Source organism: Symphalangus syndactylus, chromosome 9 (assembly GCF_028878055.3).
Source record: "Symphalangus syndactylus isolate Jambi chromosome 9, NHGRI_mSymSyn1-v2.1_pri, whole genome shotgun sequence".
Taxonomy (NCBI): domain Eukaryota; kingdom Metazoa; phylum Chordata; class Mammalia; order Primates; family Hylobatidae; genus Symphalangus; species Symphalangus syndactylus.
Window position 1 is genome coordinate 97353038 of NC_072431.2, and position 15310 is coordinate 97368347.

The 15310-nt window shown below is 46.7% G+C and overlaps 1 protein-coding gene and 1 non-coding gene across 2 annotated transcripts in view; one reads left to right on the plus strand and one right to left on the minus strand.

Moving 5' to 3' along the window:
• Positions 1–634: 634 nt before the first annotated feature.
• FKBP9 (FKBP prolyl isomerase 9) overlaps positions 635–15310 on the minus strand; it is a 51444-nt gene continuing 36768 nt past the window's right edge. Inside the window, exons 7-10 of the mRNA XM_055293479.2 lie at positions 12573–12759; positions 7330–7475; positions 4715–4878; positions 635–2390 (exon numbers count right to left, since the gene is read on the minus strand). Coding sequence (XP_055149454.1) covers positions 2214–2390; positions 4715–4878; positions 7330–7475; positions 12573–12759 — 674 coding nt within the window. The 3' untranslated portion in view covers positions 635–2213. The remainder of the gene's footprint in view (positions 2391–4714; positions 4879–7329; positions 7476–12572; positions 12760–15310) is intronic.
• Positions 5509–5611, plus strand: LOC129490859 (U6 spliceosomal RNA). The gene has a single exon (XR_008660342.1). It is a non-coding gene; the product is annotated as a U6 spliceosomal RNA (small nuclear RNA).

Sequence of the window (15310 nt, forward strand, 5' to 3'; positions counted from 1 at the left end):
ACACACACACGCACACAGTTTCTCTATACATGTGCCAGTAATTCTCCATTTGCTCCCACCCACCCCATCCCTACCTCAGATTCATTCTCCACCTTTCTCTGCACCCAAAGGGCCAACCTCTGAGAACTCCAGTCTCTGAGCTCCTCTTACCCTCTGGCTTCCAACATGGTTCCACTAATGGGAGCCAGTGGCAGGCATCAGAGAATGGGGGCACAGAGGGGATGGGGCGTTTGTCCCTCTCTCTGCTGCAGTGTCAGCCGCACTGCTAGTGCTGGCTGCATCCCTCTGTGACGCCTCCAGGTAGCCCTTCCTGTGCTGCTCCCACTGCCTCCTCTTGAGCCCTCAGGCCCTGGTGGTAGCAGCCTCCTGTGGTGGCCAACACTGCTGTCACCAGCACTCAACAGCCTCTGTTCCCCCAGCCTCGCCCACACCCCTCTAAACAGTCCTTTCCTTAGCTTCTCTTCAGGAGTCCCGGAGGAGGGCCAGGACCCTGACTGACACTCCCTGTAAGTATAGAGTGTGCTCCCTCAGTAACTGCAGTGAAGTCCTGCTGTTTTCATCAAGGGGATTCTGACTGCATGGTGCATTCTCATAGGTCTTCAGCCTTCCAGTAAAACATCAGAAAACCAGATAATATAATTCAACATTTTATATCAGAAAAGATCAGCTTTCCAACATTTATTCCGTGGAATGAGTGCACAGCATTTTCATGAACTACCTTAGGGCTACATCAGTACAAAATAGTTTAAATTAGTAAAATAAAGTAGTTTCAAGGGGAAATCATTGACGAGTTCAGGATAAGTGCCACCACCATTTGGGAACAGAGGATAGAAGGTAGCCATGTGGTTTTTCCATGATGCAGGAATCAGGCCGGCAGGTGGACTGTCAGTGCTGTCTTGCGGCAGCTGGCCTCTGCCTTCAGGGTACCACCGTCTCCAGGACACAAATGGGCAGCAGAAAAATGTCACCTTGTTGATGCTCAGCAGCTCATCTATTGGGACGAAACTTCCATCTCGGCCAAGGGAAATACTCTGTTGCGTGACCAGCGGGGCCCAGCCCTCAGCCCTATTTATGTTATCAATATGGTTCAGGGAGGATAAAAAAGAGTGTTCTATGGGATAGAAAGGTAGGAACGAGAAAAAGCTAAGTGGCTGGGCATGGTGGTTCACGCCTGTAATCCCAGCACTTTGGGAGGCTGAGGCAGGTGGATCACGAGGTCGAGATTGAGACCATCCTGGCCAACGTGGTGAAACCCCTCTCTACTAAAAATACAAAAATTAGCCGGGCGTGGTGGTGCACACCTGTAGTCCCAGCTACTCAGAAGGCTGAGACGGAGAATCACTTGAATGCGGAGGCAGAGGCTGCAGTGAGCCGAGACGGTGCTACAGTGAGCCAAGATGGCGCCATTGCACTCCAGCCTGGTGACAAAGCGAGACTCTGTCTCCAAAAAAAAAAAAAAAAAGAAAAAAAAAGAAAAAGCTAAGCAGATGACCTTATGTTGCAAATGAGGAATCAAATTCTCTGTTTGTGGTCCGAGATGCCTTTTCCTGGCCCAGTTTTCTGTCCAAAAGGCTCCATTAACCTCCAAGTTATACACTATTAATGGGAGGCCCACAGTGGGGCGGGGTGTGATGAGCTGGAAAAGCATGATGTGCGTGTGTGTGTGCGGGGGTGGGGCCATCATCGGAGTTTGCACAGGCTGCTAGGAAGAGCCATAGCTGTCTGCTGGGAACCCTGCTGGGGCAAGCAAGCCCTTTGACTCTCCTGTCCATCTCAAGAATATTTCAAAAATGTTTTAACCAGCAAGTTAAAAAAAAAATTAACCCTCTTTATATAGATACCCTGGACACTTTTTCTTATGGTTCCTCCAAGATGATTATAACTTCCGTCTGACACTATATATTCCTTTAATAACAAAATTTCCCAGAAGGCTCACAAATCATGGTTGGCAGCACAGCCTTTTCAATACTGGACACATCCCATGCTAAGGCCCTCTGCACAGATTTTGTTTACTATCACTGGTGATCAGCCTAAACTTCTCACCCCATATATCAACCCACCCCGATGTGTATGTACACCAGGTACTATGTGACCCACCTACTACTGGCTAATGATGCAACTTCTGAAAGACCCTTGCACCCTTACTGCATGTTCTGCCACAACAGGTGGCTTGGTGTCACGTACTCTCTGGCACCATCTGGTTCGTGCCAGGATTAGAGTTCATCGTGTTTGGCTTCCTGGTCTTTGAGTTTAAATTCCTCGGCTGTGACCTTCCCATCTCCATTCCGGTCCTGGTTGGTGAACATATTCTTCACAATCAGCTCAGCATCAAAGCCAGGAGCGAGTTTCCCTTTGCCAGATGCCACCTGGGCATGAATGTACTCTGAGAACTGGAAAAGAAGGGGACAGGAAAGACCATGAGTTCAGCTGCCATGAACGCCAGGCCTGGGGCCAGAAACAGAGCAGTCTGGGGGTGACAGGGCTGGAACTTGAGTCTGGGCTACCAACACAGACAAGATCTTTTTGGCAGCTACATGACCTATGACCTGTGTTTTGTTTTGTTTTTTTCTCTAAATGCAGGTGAAAAAACCCTTGTACTAAATGACTCCAAGAGCCCTTATTATTCAGGTAGCCAATACCCAGCAGCCGTCAGAGCTATCCCTTCTCCCAACTTGGTTACTCATCAAAGGCTGACCCCCACGACCACCCAAGACTGTAAGAACATTCTTGGATGCATGCATTCATTCACGTGATCAAAACATATGGTCTACTATGTGCTGAGCACACTGTTCTAGATCTTGAAATACATCAATACATAAACAAACAAACACCCTGCCCCTGCAATGCTTGCATTCTAGTGGAAAAACAGACAATTAGACATGAACATAAAAATAGGTAAATTACACATTAAGTTACAAAGTGAAATGCTCCAGAAAAAAATCTAAAAGCGGAGCTCAGTAAGGAAGGGAGAAAGGGATGAAGTGTTCAATTCAGTGGTCAGGACAAAACTTTAAGGAGAAGGGAAGATTTATGCAAAGGCTTGAAAGATGAGAAGGAAAGGGCCGAACAAGTTATCTGGGGTAGATGTCTCCACAGCAGAGAGGGCAGCCGGTGCCAGGGCTCAAGGTGGACGCATGCTTGGCTGGTCACAGACAGCACTGGGGGCGGGTGTGGCCGGGTAAAGTGGGCAGAGGGAGACAGCCGGCGAAGAGGTTACAGCAAGCAGAAAGTGCAGGGTCTTCACAGACTACTGTGAGGCCCCGTGGACAGGGGCCTCTGCAGGTCTGACCCAGCTCCTGTGTGAGAACGGCCACTGTGAGGGCAGGAGGAGCTTCATGAACACCACTGCTATGATGTGACCCAGGAAAGAGATGACAGGCCCCGGGCTAAGATGCTACAGGGTAGGGGTGGTGAGAAGTGCCAGGTTCTGCATGTGCTGTCAAGGTAGAGCTGGAATGATTTCCTGAGGACTATTACGGCCTACGAGAGAAAAAGAGGAGTCAGAGATCACCGAGTGCTCTCGCCTGAGCCACTGGAGGCCAGTGATGCCACTGACTGTGACGGGAAAGGCTTTGGGTAAAGCAGACCCCAAGCGGGGTGTGTGGGTGGATAGCAGGGGTTCCGTAAATGAGGACATCAAGCAGGCAGCTGAACACATGAGTGTGAAGTGGAGAGAAGACTGGACTGGAGCTACAAATCCAGACGCCATCAGGATATGAACCCGATAAGACCACCAAGCGAGTGACTTAAAGACAGAGAAAAGAACAAAGGTCAAGACTTATCCCGGGGTACTCCAACATGAAGCGATCAGGGAAAAGAGGCCTGAGAGGGATGTACCAGGGAGGCAGAAGGAACACCATGAAGTGTGGTGTCCTGGAAGCCAGAGAAAGATGCATCCTGTAGGGGAACCAGCTGTGTTGAAGTTAAGAGGAGCGTGGGAGCTGACCACTGGATTCCGCAATACGGAAGACACTGGCCACCCTGGCAAGGTTCGGCTCAGAGGCATAGAGGGACAAATGCCAGACAGGAGTGGGTTTAGGAGAGAATGGGAGGAGAGGAATTGGAGGCAGAAAAGACACACAATTCTTTCGAAGTTTTTGCTGTAAAGGAAGGAAAGTAATGAAAGAAACAGACACATCCAGGGAAGGGAAAATAATAGCACATTTCTATGCAAATAAGAAAGATCCAGAAGTGCTGATGATGTGGAGAGAGAGAGGAAAAGGCTGGAGGATGTGCTTCAATAGCAGATGTGGAAGAGGCAGGGAGCTGGAATTCCCCAGGGGTGGGACAGAACAGACGGTTCTATTGCCCAGCTTCAAACGACTGAGTAGCTGTGTGACCTTGGACAAGTCATTTACCTTCTTTGTGCAGTTTCTTCTAAGACACAGCTGTTGTGAGGGCCGAACCAGAGAATACACTCAGAACACACAGGCAGGCGTTGAGCACCCAGTAACAAGAACTGAATACAGACTGTGTGCCCTGGAATCAAGCCCTACACCTCTCAGGGAATCGGTTTCTTCAGAGAGGAATGGTAAGCTTCCATCGAGAGGGCATGTGTGAAAGCGCTTGGCACACAAGTGTGCTGGTCATCTCACAATCCCTCCAGCCAACTGGCCTCACCCTTAGAAGGCCTCACCTTCAGAATTGGCCCCGTGGCCTCACCAGGCTCCCTGAGCTCTTCTGTCCCACCTTCCTACAGAGGCCAGTTAGTTACCTCTTCCAGGAGGACTTCTCCGTTGCCATCCTTGTCAATTTCTTCAAAGAGGTTGGGTGACACCTCACCATTCCATATGAACATGTACCCCTCGGGAAGGCCAGCCACCAGCTCCAGCAGCTCGATGTCAAACACTAATACAGCACTGCCAGGCACTTCTCCATCTGTCCAGGTGACAGGAGTGGGAGGCGGTGTCAGCCAGCAGGCAGCAGTCAAGCCCATCAATCAGCACCCACCCTGGCCACCCAGTCCCACCTCAGGGTGGGACTTCTGACCAAAGCAAGAAATTGGAGCAGAGGCTACTCACTTTCTCACTGTAGGCAGCGGCCCGTTAATGAGTCATGAAATCAGTTTAGAGGGTGGTGAACAGCGTTTTGTTATTTTTTAAATTAAGGAATAGAATAGAGGCCAGGCATGGTGGCTCACACCTATAATTCCAGCACTTTGGGAGGCCGACTCGGGCGGATCACTTGAGATTAGGAGTTCAAGACCAGCCTGGCCAACACGGTGAAACTCCATCTCTACTAAAAAGAAAAATTAGCTGGTGTGGTGGTGGGCACCTGTAGTCCCAGCTACTTGGGAAGCTGAGGCATGAGAATTGCTTGAACCAGGGAGGCAAACATTGCAGTGAGCCGAGGTCGCACCATTGCACTTCAGCCTGGGCAACCAAGTGAGACTCCATCTCAAAAAAAAAATAAATAAATAAAGGAACAGAATACTTTGTACCTGTAGAAAAGATAGGTATTGTGTCATGAAACTTGAGTTTAAATTTTATATATAAAACTAAAAGTAATGCTCACTTCAGCAACACATACTAAAATTGGAACCATACTGAGAAGAATAGCATGACCTCCGTGCAAACAGGACATGCAAATTTGTGATGTGTTGATTAAAAATAAATAAATAAATGTGTATATGTGTAAACTGTATGTTTATGTAATACAGATTGGGAAACAAAGTATATTTCTTACTGTGTGTCTTGTGGAAAAAAGTTTGAAAGCTGCTTGTAGAGACTACAATACAATGGTAAAACTTTTAAGTAAATCTAACAGCAGAACTTTTAGAATTGAAACAATACGCCTGAAGATGACGATCCAAGATTTGACTATAAGGACAAATTCAAGAACAGTGTATATAGTATAGGCCCAAAGAAGTTATCTAAGTATGGAATATATAAAGGTAATGTGTATTATTCCAAATTATTATATCTTATCTAGATTATATGTTATATATAATATGTTATGTATTATAATTATTAATAATATATCACAGAAAAAGTCTTAAAGGATATACAACAATTTTTTTTTTTTTTTTTTCTGAGATGGAGTCTTGCTCTGTCGCCAGGCTGGAGTGCAGTGGCGCGATCTCGGCTCACTGCAAGCTCCGCCTCCCGGGTTCACACCATTCTCCTGCCTCAGCCTCCCGAGTAGCTGGGATTATAGGTGCCCATCACCATGCCCGGCTAATTTTTTGTACTTTTAGTAGAGATGGGGTTTCACCATGTTAGCCAGGATGGTCTCGATCTCCTGACCTCGTAATCTGCACACCTCGGCCTCCCAAAGTGCTGGGATTACAGGCATGAGCCACTGCACCTGGCCAGAATATACACCAATTTTTAAAGGGTTTCTTCTGGGATTGGTAGGAAGAACAAATGTACTTTTCAATTCTTTTACGGGGAAAAAATATCAATCCACAGTGCCTATCATTGTTACCAGTTAGCTCTTCCTATCTCCTCCACGTCCAGATATCAGCAGTGTGAAAACACTGAAAAGAAAGGGGTCCTGGGGCCAGGCACAGTGGCTCACGCCAGTAATCCTAGTGCTTTGGGAGGCCTAAGCAGGAGACTCGCTTGAGCCCAGGAGTTAAGACCAGCATGGGAAAGATAGCGAGACTCGGTCTCTAAAAAATAAAAAATTAGCCAGGCAAGGTGGTGCATGCCTGTAGTCCCAGCTACTCGGGAGACTGAGGTGGGAAGATTGCTTGAGCCCAGGAGTTCAAGGCTGCAGTCAGCCATGATGGTGCCACTGCACTCCAGCCTGGGTGACAGAGTGAGACCCTGTCTCTGAAAAAAAAAAAAAAAAAAAAAAAAAAGTTATTGAATCCCCATGTGGAGGACACATTGTGGCTGAAATGATGGAGTAAAACATAACCACTGTGAGGATGAGGTAAAGCCAGTATTTCCAGAACTTGCAACTAATCTCTCCCAAAGGAAACTGTCTTGGACAGCCTACAGGCTCAGAAGTGGAAAGCAACGGCCTACAGCATTCCACCTGTCCCAGGAAACAGTTCCAGAAGGACGTGCTCAGTCTGACCTCAGAGAAACCTCCTGGACAGCTCCCCCGGGGACACCTCCCACACATGGGTCTGAAGATCCAAGATTTAGTTCACTCAAACTGGTTCTTTTCAAGAGGGTAATGGAGCATTGACGTAGCTCACTGATTTCACAGGGGTCTCCAAACAAAAATACTAACTAATTTTTTAAAAATAGAAACCACACACTCTTTGTGTATTACATGTAAGAAGCATGCTGTGATTCTAACTATGGCACCCCAAAAAGCACAAAATTCAGATAGGAAGCGGGCCCCCAACACCCTTGAATACTGTTGCTTACTCACCCACGCCAGCTTCCCCATAGCCCAGGTGGGGCGGAATGATCACTGTCCGTTTCTCGCCAACACACATCTCTCTGAGACCCATGTCCATCCCCAACACAACTTGCCCAGATCCCAGGACAATATTGTAAGTTTTGCCTAAATTCCACCTAAAATGAAACAGAAGAGCCTCATGTCAGGTCACCAACCCATTGGCACTGAGAGTGTTCCCATGAGAAAGACACATCACTCCTAGGATATTCTTACCAAAGAAATAAAAATCCCTATCTAATCATGAGGAAACATCAGACAAAAATAAATCGGGGCACATGCTGAAAAATGTCTGGCTGTCATCCTCAAAACTGTCAAGGCCATGAAAATCCAGGAAAGACTGTGGAAGCTCCAGAGTGGAGAAGCATAGTGGAATGGGGTCCTTTTTGCTTGAGCCCAGGAGTTGGAGGCTGCAGTGAGCCAAGATCGTGCCCCTGCACTCCAGCCTGGGAGACAGAGTAAGACTCTGTCTCAAAAACAAAAACAAAACAAAAAACCCTGGGTTTTGGATTCAGCAAGACCTGAGATGGATTCCTGGTTCTGCCACTTAATTTGACCCTGAGAAATGTAATCTCTCAGTTACTTTATCTATGAAACGGAGACAACAAATATAGCTATCTCACAGGGATGTTTTAAATCGCAAATAACATGTTATGCTTGGCACAGCGGAGAGGAAGTACAAAGGGCACAAAAAATGTTTGGCCTTGAGGTGTAAAGCGTTTATGTCTGTAACAGTCAAAGACTAAAAAAAAAAAAAAAAGACCACCAAGAGTTTAATTATCCTTGATGGCCATGGGCCTCAGGAACCCAGTTAAAAAAAAGTTTGCTCTATCACTTCAGCCACTACTAAAAATAAATCTACTCCAAAATCTATGCCATTCCTATCACTTCCTAAAGGCAAACAGCGTTTATGTTCTTTACTCCAAGGAGAAAAGCCCCCTCACCCCCCTTGATGCCCATGAGCAGCTGGTGACAACATGGACTGGTGCCCCTTTGGGTCACATCCTCTTCTCAGGCTTCCAGACCTCCCCTGGGCCCAGGGCAGCTGCTTCTTTCCCTCCTCCAGCTGATTACCAGCAAACCAAGACAGGGTTTGTGTTTTCCCACCTGGGAGGAACCCGAAACAAAGCCAACTCGGGTGAGGGATGCCTTGTGGGAGGGAGCCAACTCCCACTGCCTGCCTTTCTCTGGGGCTACTCCATTTGCGAAGCCTTATGACAGAATATTCCAGAACTCACTTAGTCATCCAGGAATGCATGTTTCTTCTTCCTTCTTGAGGCCAGTTTAAACACGCACACGTAAGAAAATCCTCCAAGCAAACAATCTGTTGTCATGTGTCATCTCTGAACACACCACTCATTCTTTTTCCTCGGGTCCTGTGATTTTCTTTCTTTCTCTTTTGGGCAGTGTTTCTCTCAAACACGGTCCTCACTCCCCCTGCATGCTTCCTGGCCCCATCCACGGCCGGCCTGCAGCTTCCTGCCTGCTTCACCCTTCCCGGCTCACTCCCACTCCTCTCCTCCCTTCTAGGCAGCAGCTGCTGCCTTAGTCCTGACGAATGGGGCCCAGCCCACACGGGGACTCTAGCTGGGACCAGATAGGCAGGTGCTGGCCAAGCTTTCCATTAGCCCACTATTCTGAAGCTCACACCAGGAAGACACCAGCAGGGACACCAGCTGCTACTCTTCTGCTGCAGATTTATATGCAATACAGAGGCTCTCAGAGTACAAAATGCACTTCCTGATAAGGAGCCCTGGCTCTTGTGGCTCCCGAGTGCTCTACCAGGATGTTATGAGTCCTCCAAACACAAGCAGGAGGCAGGGAGACCGACTCTCCCTGTCCCATGTGAGAAGCAGATCTTGGACCCTCCGAGAAGGAATTCCTTTGTTCATTCCCCACGCCCACTTCCCCTTTCCTCAGCCTCAGGATCAGCGGACAGGAATATGAACATCAGCAAGAGCAGTGACAGCAGCCACGGACCTTACAGAGCCTTCTAACCTCATGGACCATTTTCACTCTTAGGAGCTCACTTGATCCACAAAAGCACTACAAGCCATGCCCCTTCCCTGCTGCCATGCCTCCCGCTAGCTTCCAGTAGTCAGTGGTTGGGATTTCTTTGCAAGGTCTGTTGTAAGCCAGGTCCCTGTAAATCTGGGCCCTGGAAGCCTAGCACATATTTCATTGATTCTAAAATGCATATTTTTTCACAGTGTAACCTTGCTATAATTAGGATACATTTTATGACTGACAGTATGTCATCTGTCAGCATTTTTACTTGGTCAGAGATACATGAAATAATGTTTCCATCACGCTCTTTAGAGTTGATGAAATACATTAAATGCATTAGCATACAGGATCCCTTACCCCAGGGGGAGAGCTCTGAAGAGTATATCCATAGGGTCTTTTCTTTTTCTTTCTTTTTGGAGACAGAGTCTCACTCTGTTGCCCAGGCTGCAGTGCAGCGGTGTGATCTCAGCTCACTACAACCTCTACCTCCCAGATTCAAGCGATTCTCCTGCCTCAGCCTCTTGAGTAGCTGGGATTAAAGGTGTGTGCCACCATGCCCAGCTAATTTTTGTATTTTTAGTAAAGCCAGGGTTTCACAATGTTGGCCAGGCTGGTCAAACTCCACAGCCACAGAGTCGCCCAAAGCTAGAAGGCAGAGGGACAGGTGGAAGGAAGAGAGGACCCCGCACATCTAGGATCAATGCAGTAGCACATACCTGCTTATGTGAAGCTTTTTTTTCTCCCCAAGACCAAACTTAGGAAACTAAGTCAGGCTCAGTACAAAAATGGATATATAAAAACTGCTGAAATTAGCCAGGCATGGTGACTCACACCTGTAATCCCAAATCTTTGGATGGCTGAGGCAGGAGGATCTCTTGAGCCCAGGACTTTAAGGTTAAAGTAAGTCCTGATTTCGCCACTGCTCACAGAGCAAGACCCTGTCTCAAAAATTTTTTTTTAATGCTGAAAATGTTTCTTTCCCAAAGAAGATAATATTATATTAACTTACAGATACATCTGAAGATTCAGATTCACAAGAAGCAAAGCTCCTTCTACACGCCTGACACTAGTTTATGCTGTTGGTTCGTATTTAATAATTTCTCAGATTTATCTCAATCAACGGACATTTATACAATGCTGCTCTTGTGCTATGCTCTGGGCAAGGTGTAGGGCATAAAAATGTACATAAATGCACTGAGTGTCCCTAAGGTATTTACACCAGCAACAGAGATAGAAACAAAACTAAAAGACAGGTGATGCATAATGTGTCATGAGACTACAGAAGCAGCAGCAGTTGATTCTTCTATGAATTAAGGAAAGATTTTGAGGAAAAAATAGAACATTTAAGCCAGGGCAGAAGTTGGCCAGAAAAAGGAAGAAAAACAGTAACAATCTTCACTACTACACATGGCAGCCCTGGAAGGCAGAAGATGGGCCCCGGCAGAAGAGACTGGTGAGGCAGAACGGAGCTGACAGAGAGCCTTATGTGCCAGACTCCGGAGTCTGGCCTTTATCTGTGCATCAATTTCTTTTTCTTTTTCCTTTTTTTGAGACGTAGTCTTGCTCTGTCGCCAGGCTGGAGTGTAGTGGCACGATCTTGGCTCATTGCAACCCCCGCCTCCCGGGGTTCAAGCAATTCTCCTGCCTTAGCCTCCTGAGTAGCTGGGATTAGAGATGCCCGCCACTATGCCTGGCTAATTTTTGTATTTTTAGTGATGGGGTTTCACCAAGTTGGCCAGGATGGTCTTGATCTCTTGACCTCGTGATCTGCCTACCTCGGCCTGCCAAAGTGCTAGGATTACAGGCATAAGCCAACACGTCCGGCCTCTGTGCATCAATTTTTAAAGAAAGCAGTTCGGCTGGGCATGATGGCTCAAACCGGTAACTCCCAGCACTTTGGGAGGCCAAGATGGGAGGATCATTTGAGGTTAGCAGTTCCAGACTAGCCTGGGCAACATAGTGAGACCGTCCCTCCCCCACTCTAAAAAAATTTAAAAAATTAGCCTGGGCCAGGTGCAGTGACTCACACCTGTAATCCTACCACTTTGGGAAACTGAAGGAGGAGGATCACCTGAACCCAGGAGTTTGAGACCAGCCAGGGCAACATGGCAAAACCTTCTCTCTGCTAAAAATTAAACAAAATTAGCCAAGTATAGTGGTGCGTACCTGTAATCCCAGCTACTTGGGAGGCTGAGGCATGAAGATCGCTTGAGCCCAGGAGATAGATGTTGCAATGAGCTATGATCATGCCACTGCACTCCAGCCTGGGCAACAGAGCAAGACCTTGTCTCAAAAAATAAAAATTAGCCAGGTGTGGTGGCACATGCTTTTGGTCTCAGCTACTCGGGAGGCTGAAGTGAGAGGATTGCTTGAGTCCAGGAGGTCGAGGCTGCAGTGAGCTATGGTCACTTCCCTCATTCCATCCTGGGTGATAGAGTGAGACCCTGCAAGAAAGAAAAGATGAGAAGAGAAGAGAAGAGAAGAGAAGAGAAGAGAAGAGAAGAGAAGAGAAGAGGCTGGGCACAGTGGCTCACACCTGTAATCCCAGCAATTTGGGAGGCCGAGGTGGGCGGATCACCTGAGGTCAGGAGTTCGAGACCAGCCTGGCCAACATGGTGAAACCCCGTCTCTACTAAAAATACAAAAAATTAGCTGGGTGTGTTGGTGCGCACCTGTAGTCCCAGCTACTTGGCAGGCTGAGGCACGAGAATTCCTTGAACCCGGGAGGCGGAGGTTGCAGTGAGTCGAGATCACGCCACTGTATCCTAGCCTTGGTGACAAAGTGAGACACCATCCCCCAACCAAAAAAAAAAAAAGAAAAGAAAAGAAAGAAAGGAAAGAAGGGGAAGGAAGGGAGGCAGGGAGGGAGGGAGGAAAGAAGGAAGGTAGGAAGGAAGGATGGAAGGAAGGAAGGAAGGAAGGAAGGAAGGAAGGAAGGAAGGAAGGAAGGAAAGACAGCAGTTATACGATGCGACCTGTTTTTCAGAAAGACAATTTCATGGGGTGAAAAATGACCTGGAGCAGGGCAAGACCATTAATCGGAAACTCTTAACATAATGCACTTGAGCAGTGATGCAGGCGCGAGCTATGCAGTGGGGCAGCATGGAGATAAAAGCTCTCAACCAGCATCTACCCAAGAGAGGAGGATGGTGGGAGCACACGACTGTCACCCTCCAGGCTCACTCCCACATCATTCTGGTTGCCCTTACGTGGAGTCCAGCAGGGTCCCATCCAGAAGTGAGGCATTGTAGTGATATTTGAGGTAATCTCCTTTCTTACTCAGCACTGAGCAGTCGGGGGGTTTGTAGTGGGAGGTGATGCTGATGGAGTCCGAAGGGTTGTGGAAGTCGATCACATGGATGTCAAACACCAGCACAGCTGAGCCAGGTATATTCCCTAAAGGACAGACACAGGAAATTAATGAATGACCCCCGCAGGCTGCAGCACATGGGCCTCCCCAGTATCACCAGGTATGTCCTCAAGGCCCTCCAAGTGAGGAAAACGGGCACCCAGATACAGAACCCTAGGAGGACTCCAAGACTGATGCTGAAAGGGCCGTTGGATATAACCTCATCCTCATTGTACAGGTGGATAAACGGAGGCACAGATTTGCCCTGGGTCCCACAGCCTGTAATGAGCACAGTCTGGACTAAAATTCAAGACTATGGACTATGGCCCCATGGAATCGTTGAGCCTGAAAGATGAGTGGCTACGTTGATCACAGATGAGGAAACTCAAGCCCAGCCAAATTAATACTTGCCCCTCACCCACCAGAAGTAAGAGGTGGGGTGAGAAAATCAGCCGTAGAGTGAAATCACTCCAATGTCCTACCACTGCTCAAGAAAAACATAACATAAACTTCATAAAGAAAAGGACACCTCTCCCTCAAAATTGGCCCCTTATGATCGTACATCTAACAGTCACAAGGTGCTTTTAGAATACATCCTATTTGTTCTATACTAAATTATTAATTAACTTTTCCATAATATCCACTTTTGAAGACAGTAGCTCACATCTGAATAATGTTTTACAGTTTGCCAAAGTATTTTTCACCTACATTTTCCCTTTAAATCCCTGCAGCAACCTTATGGGGTAGACATGGCCATAAACCCAGGAATTTAATGACAGCTTCCCAGGGGCGTGGGGGACACTTAAACATATGCATCAGTTGTAATACATCCCCCAGCCCAAATCATTTCAGAGAATTTTAAATGCAAAATATTTTTAAATCATGTTGCCTAGAGTCAAGGACATATTTTATTATCATCAGCATTTTACATATAAGAAAACCAACTCAGGTTAGGTATGGTGGTGGCTCATGCCTATAATCTCAACTCTGCGAGGCCGAGGTGGGAGGATCACTTGAGGCCAGGGGTTCGAGACCAGCCTGGGCAACACAGCTAAATGTCTCAACAAAAAAATTAGCTGGGCGTGGTGGTGAGCACTTGTAGTCCCAGATACTCGGGAGGCTGAGGCAGGAGGATTGCTTGAGGCCAGGAAGTCAAGGCTACAGTAAACTAGGATTGCACCACTGTACTCTAGCCTGGGCAACAGAGTGAGACTCTGTCCTCAAAAAAGAAAGAAAGAAAGAAAAGAAAAATTCAGACATCATATTACTTATTCAAGAGAATAACACAGCTAATGACAAAATTCAGATAGAGATACACAAACACCAATAGCTCTTCCTCGCCTCCCATCCCCACACGTACTTTTCTGTGTCTGTTTCTTGATTGGTCTCTCTCCTATCTCTCTCTAATAGAAACACACTCATATTCATATTTAATAGGTGGTTTTTGAGTACCAGGCATTGTTCTAAATTAAACATGTATTGTTTAATTCTCATTAAAATCCTGAGAAAACAGAGGTACAAATTTGGGGGCTGGCCAAAGTTAAAGGTAATAATTTGAGAAGCGTGTGCTTTAATAGCAGAACACAGGTGCCTGCTATTCACTCAAAACAGGGGCTGCTGGTGTGGGTGGAGTGGGGTGCAGGCTCCTTCCCACAGGAACCAGGAAATACAACCTGCCATTGGCCAGAAGGCTGTTCAGAGCCAGGGCCACGGATGGCTCTGTGTGGGAAGCTAACACACGTGGACAGGGTGGGTGTCTGCAGAGGCAGATCTATGGTTTCTCAACCTTGGCAACCCATTAAAATCACCTGAGAATGAACCCGAAAACATTATGCTAGGTGAAAGAAGCCAGACACAAAAGGCCACACATACTGCAGGATTCCAGGATATGGAAACGTCCAGCATAAGCAAATCCATAGAGACAAGAAATAGATGACCTGTTGCCAGCGTGGGGGCAGTGGGTGGATGAGGACAGGGTATGGAGAGTGACTTAATGGTTATGGGTTGTTTTTTGGAGTAATGAAACTGTGCTGGAATTAGGTAGAGGTAATGGTTATGTTACCTGGTTAATATACTAAAAACAACTAAATTGTAAACTTTAACATGATTACTTTTATAGTATGTGAATTATATTTCAATAAAACATTAAATAAAAATATCTCTCTAGGGTATATATACAAAAGGATTGAAGCTAGAGATGCGAACAGATATTTGTACACTCATATTCACAGAAGCATTAAGCATTATTCACAATAGACAAAAAGTAGAAACAGCGTAAGTGTTCATCACCAGACGAACTGATAAACAAAATGTAGTATATACATCCAATGGAATATTCATTCAGCAATAAAAAAGAATGAAATTTATTAGCCAGAAAAGAGGAATTAATTTTTTTTTTTTTGAGATGGGAGTCTTGCCCTGTCATCCAGGCTGGAGTGCAGTGGCGTGTTCTCAGCTCACTGCAACCTCCATGCCCGGGGTTCATGCGATTCCCTTGCCTCAGCTGAGATTACAGACACGTACCACCACATCTGGCTAATTTTTGTGTTTTTAGTAGAGACAGGGTTTCACCATGTTAGCCAGGCTGATCTTGAACTC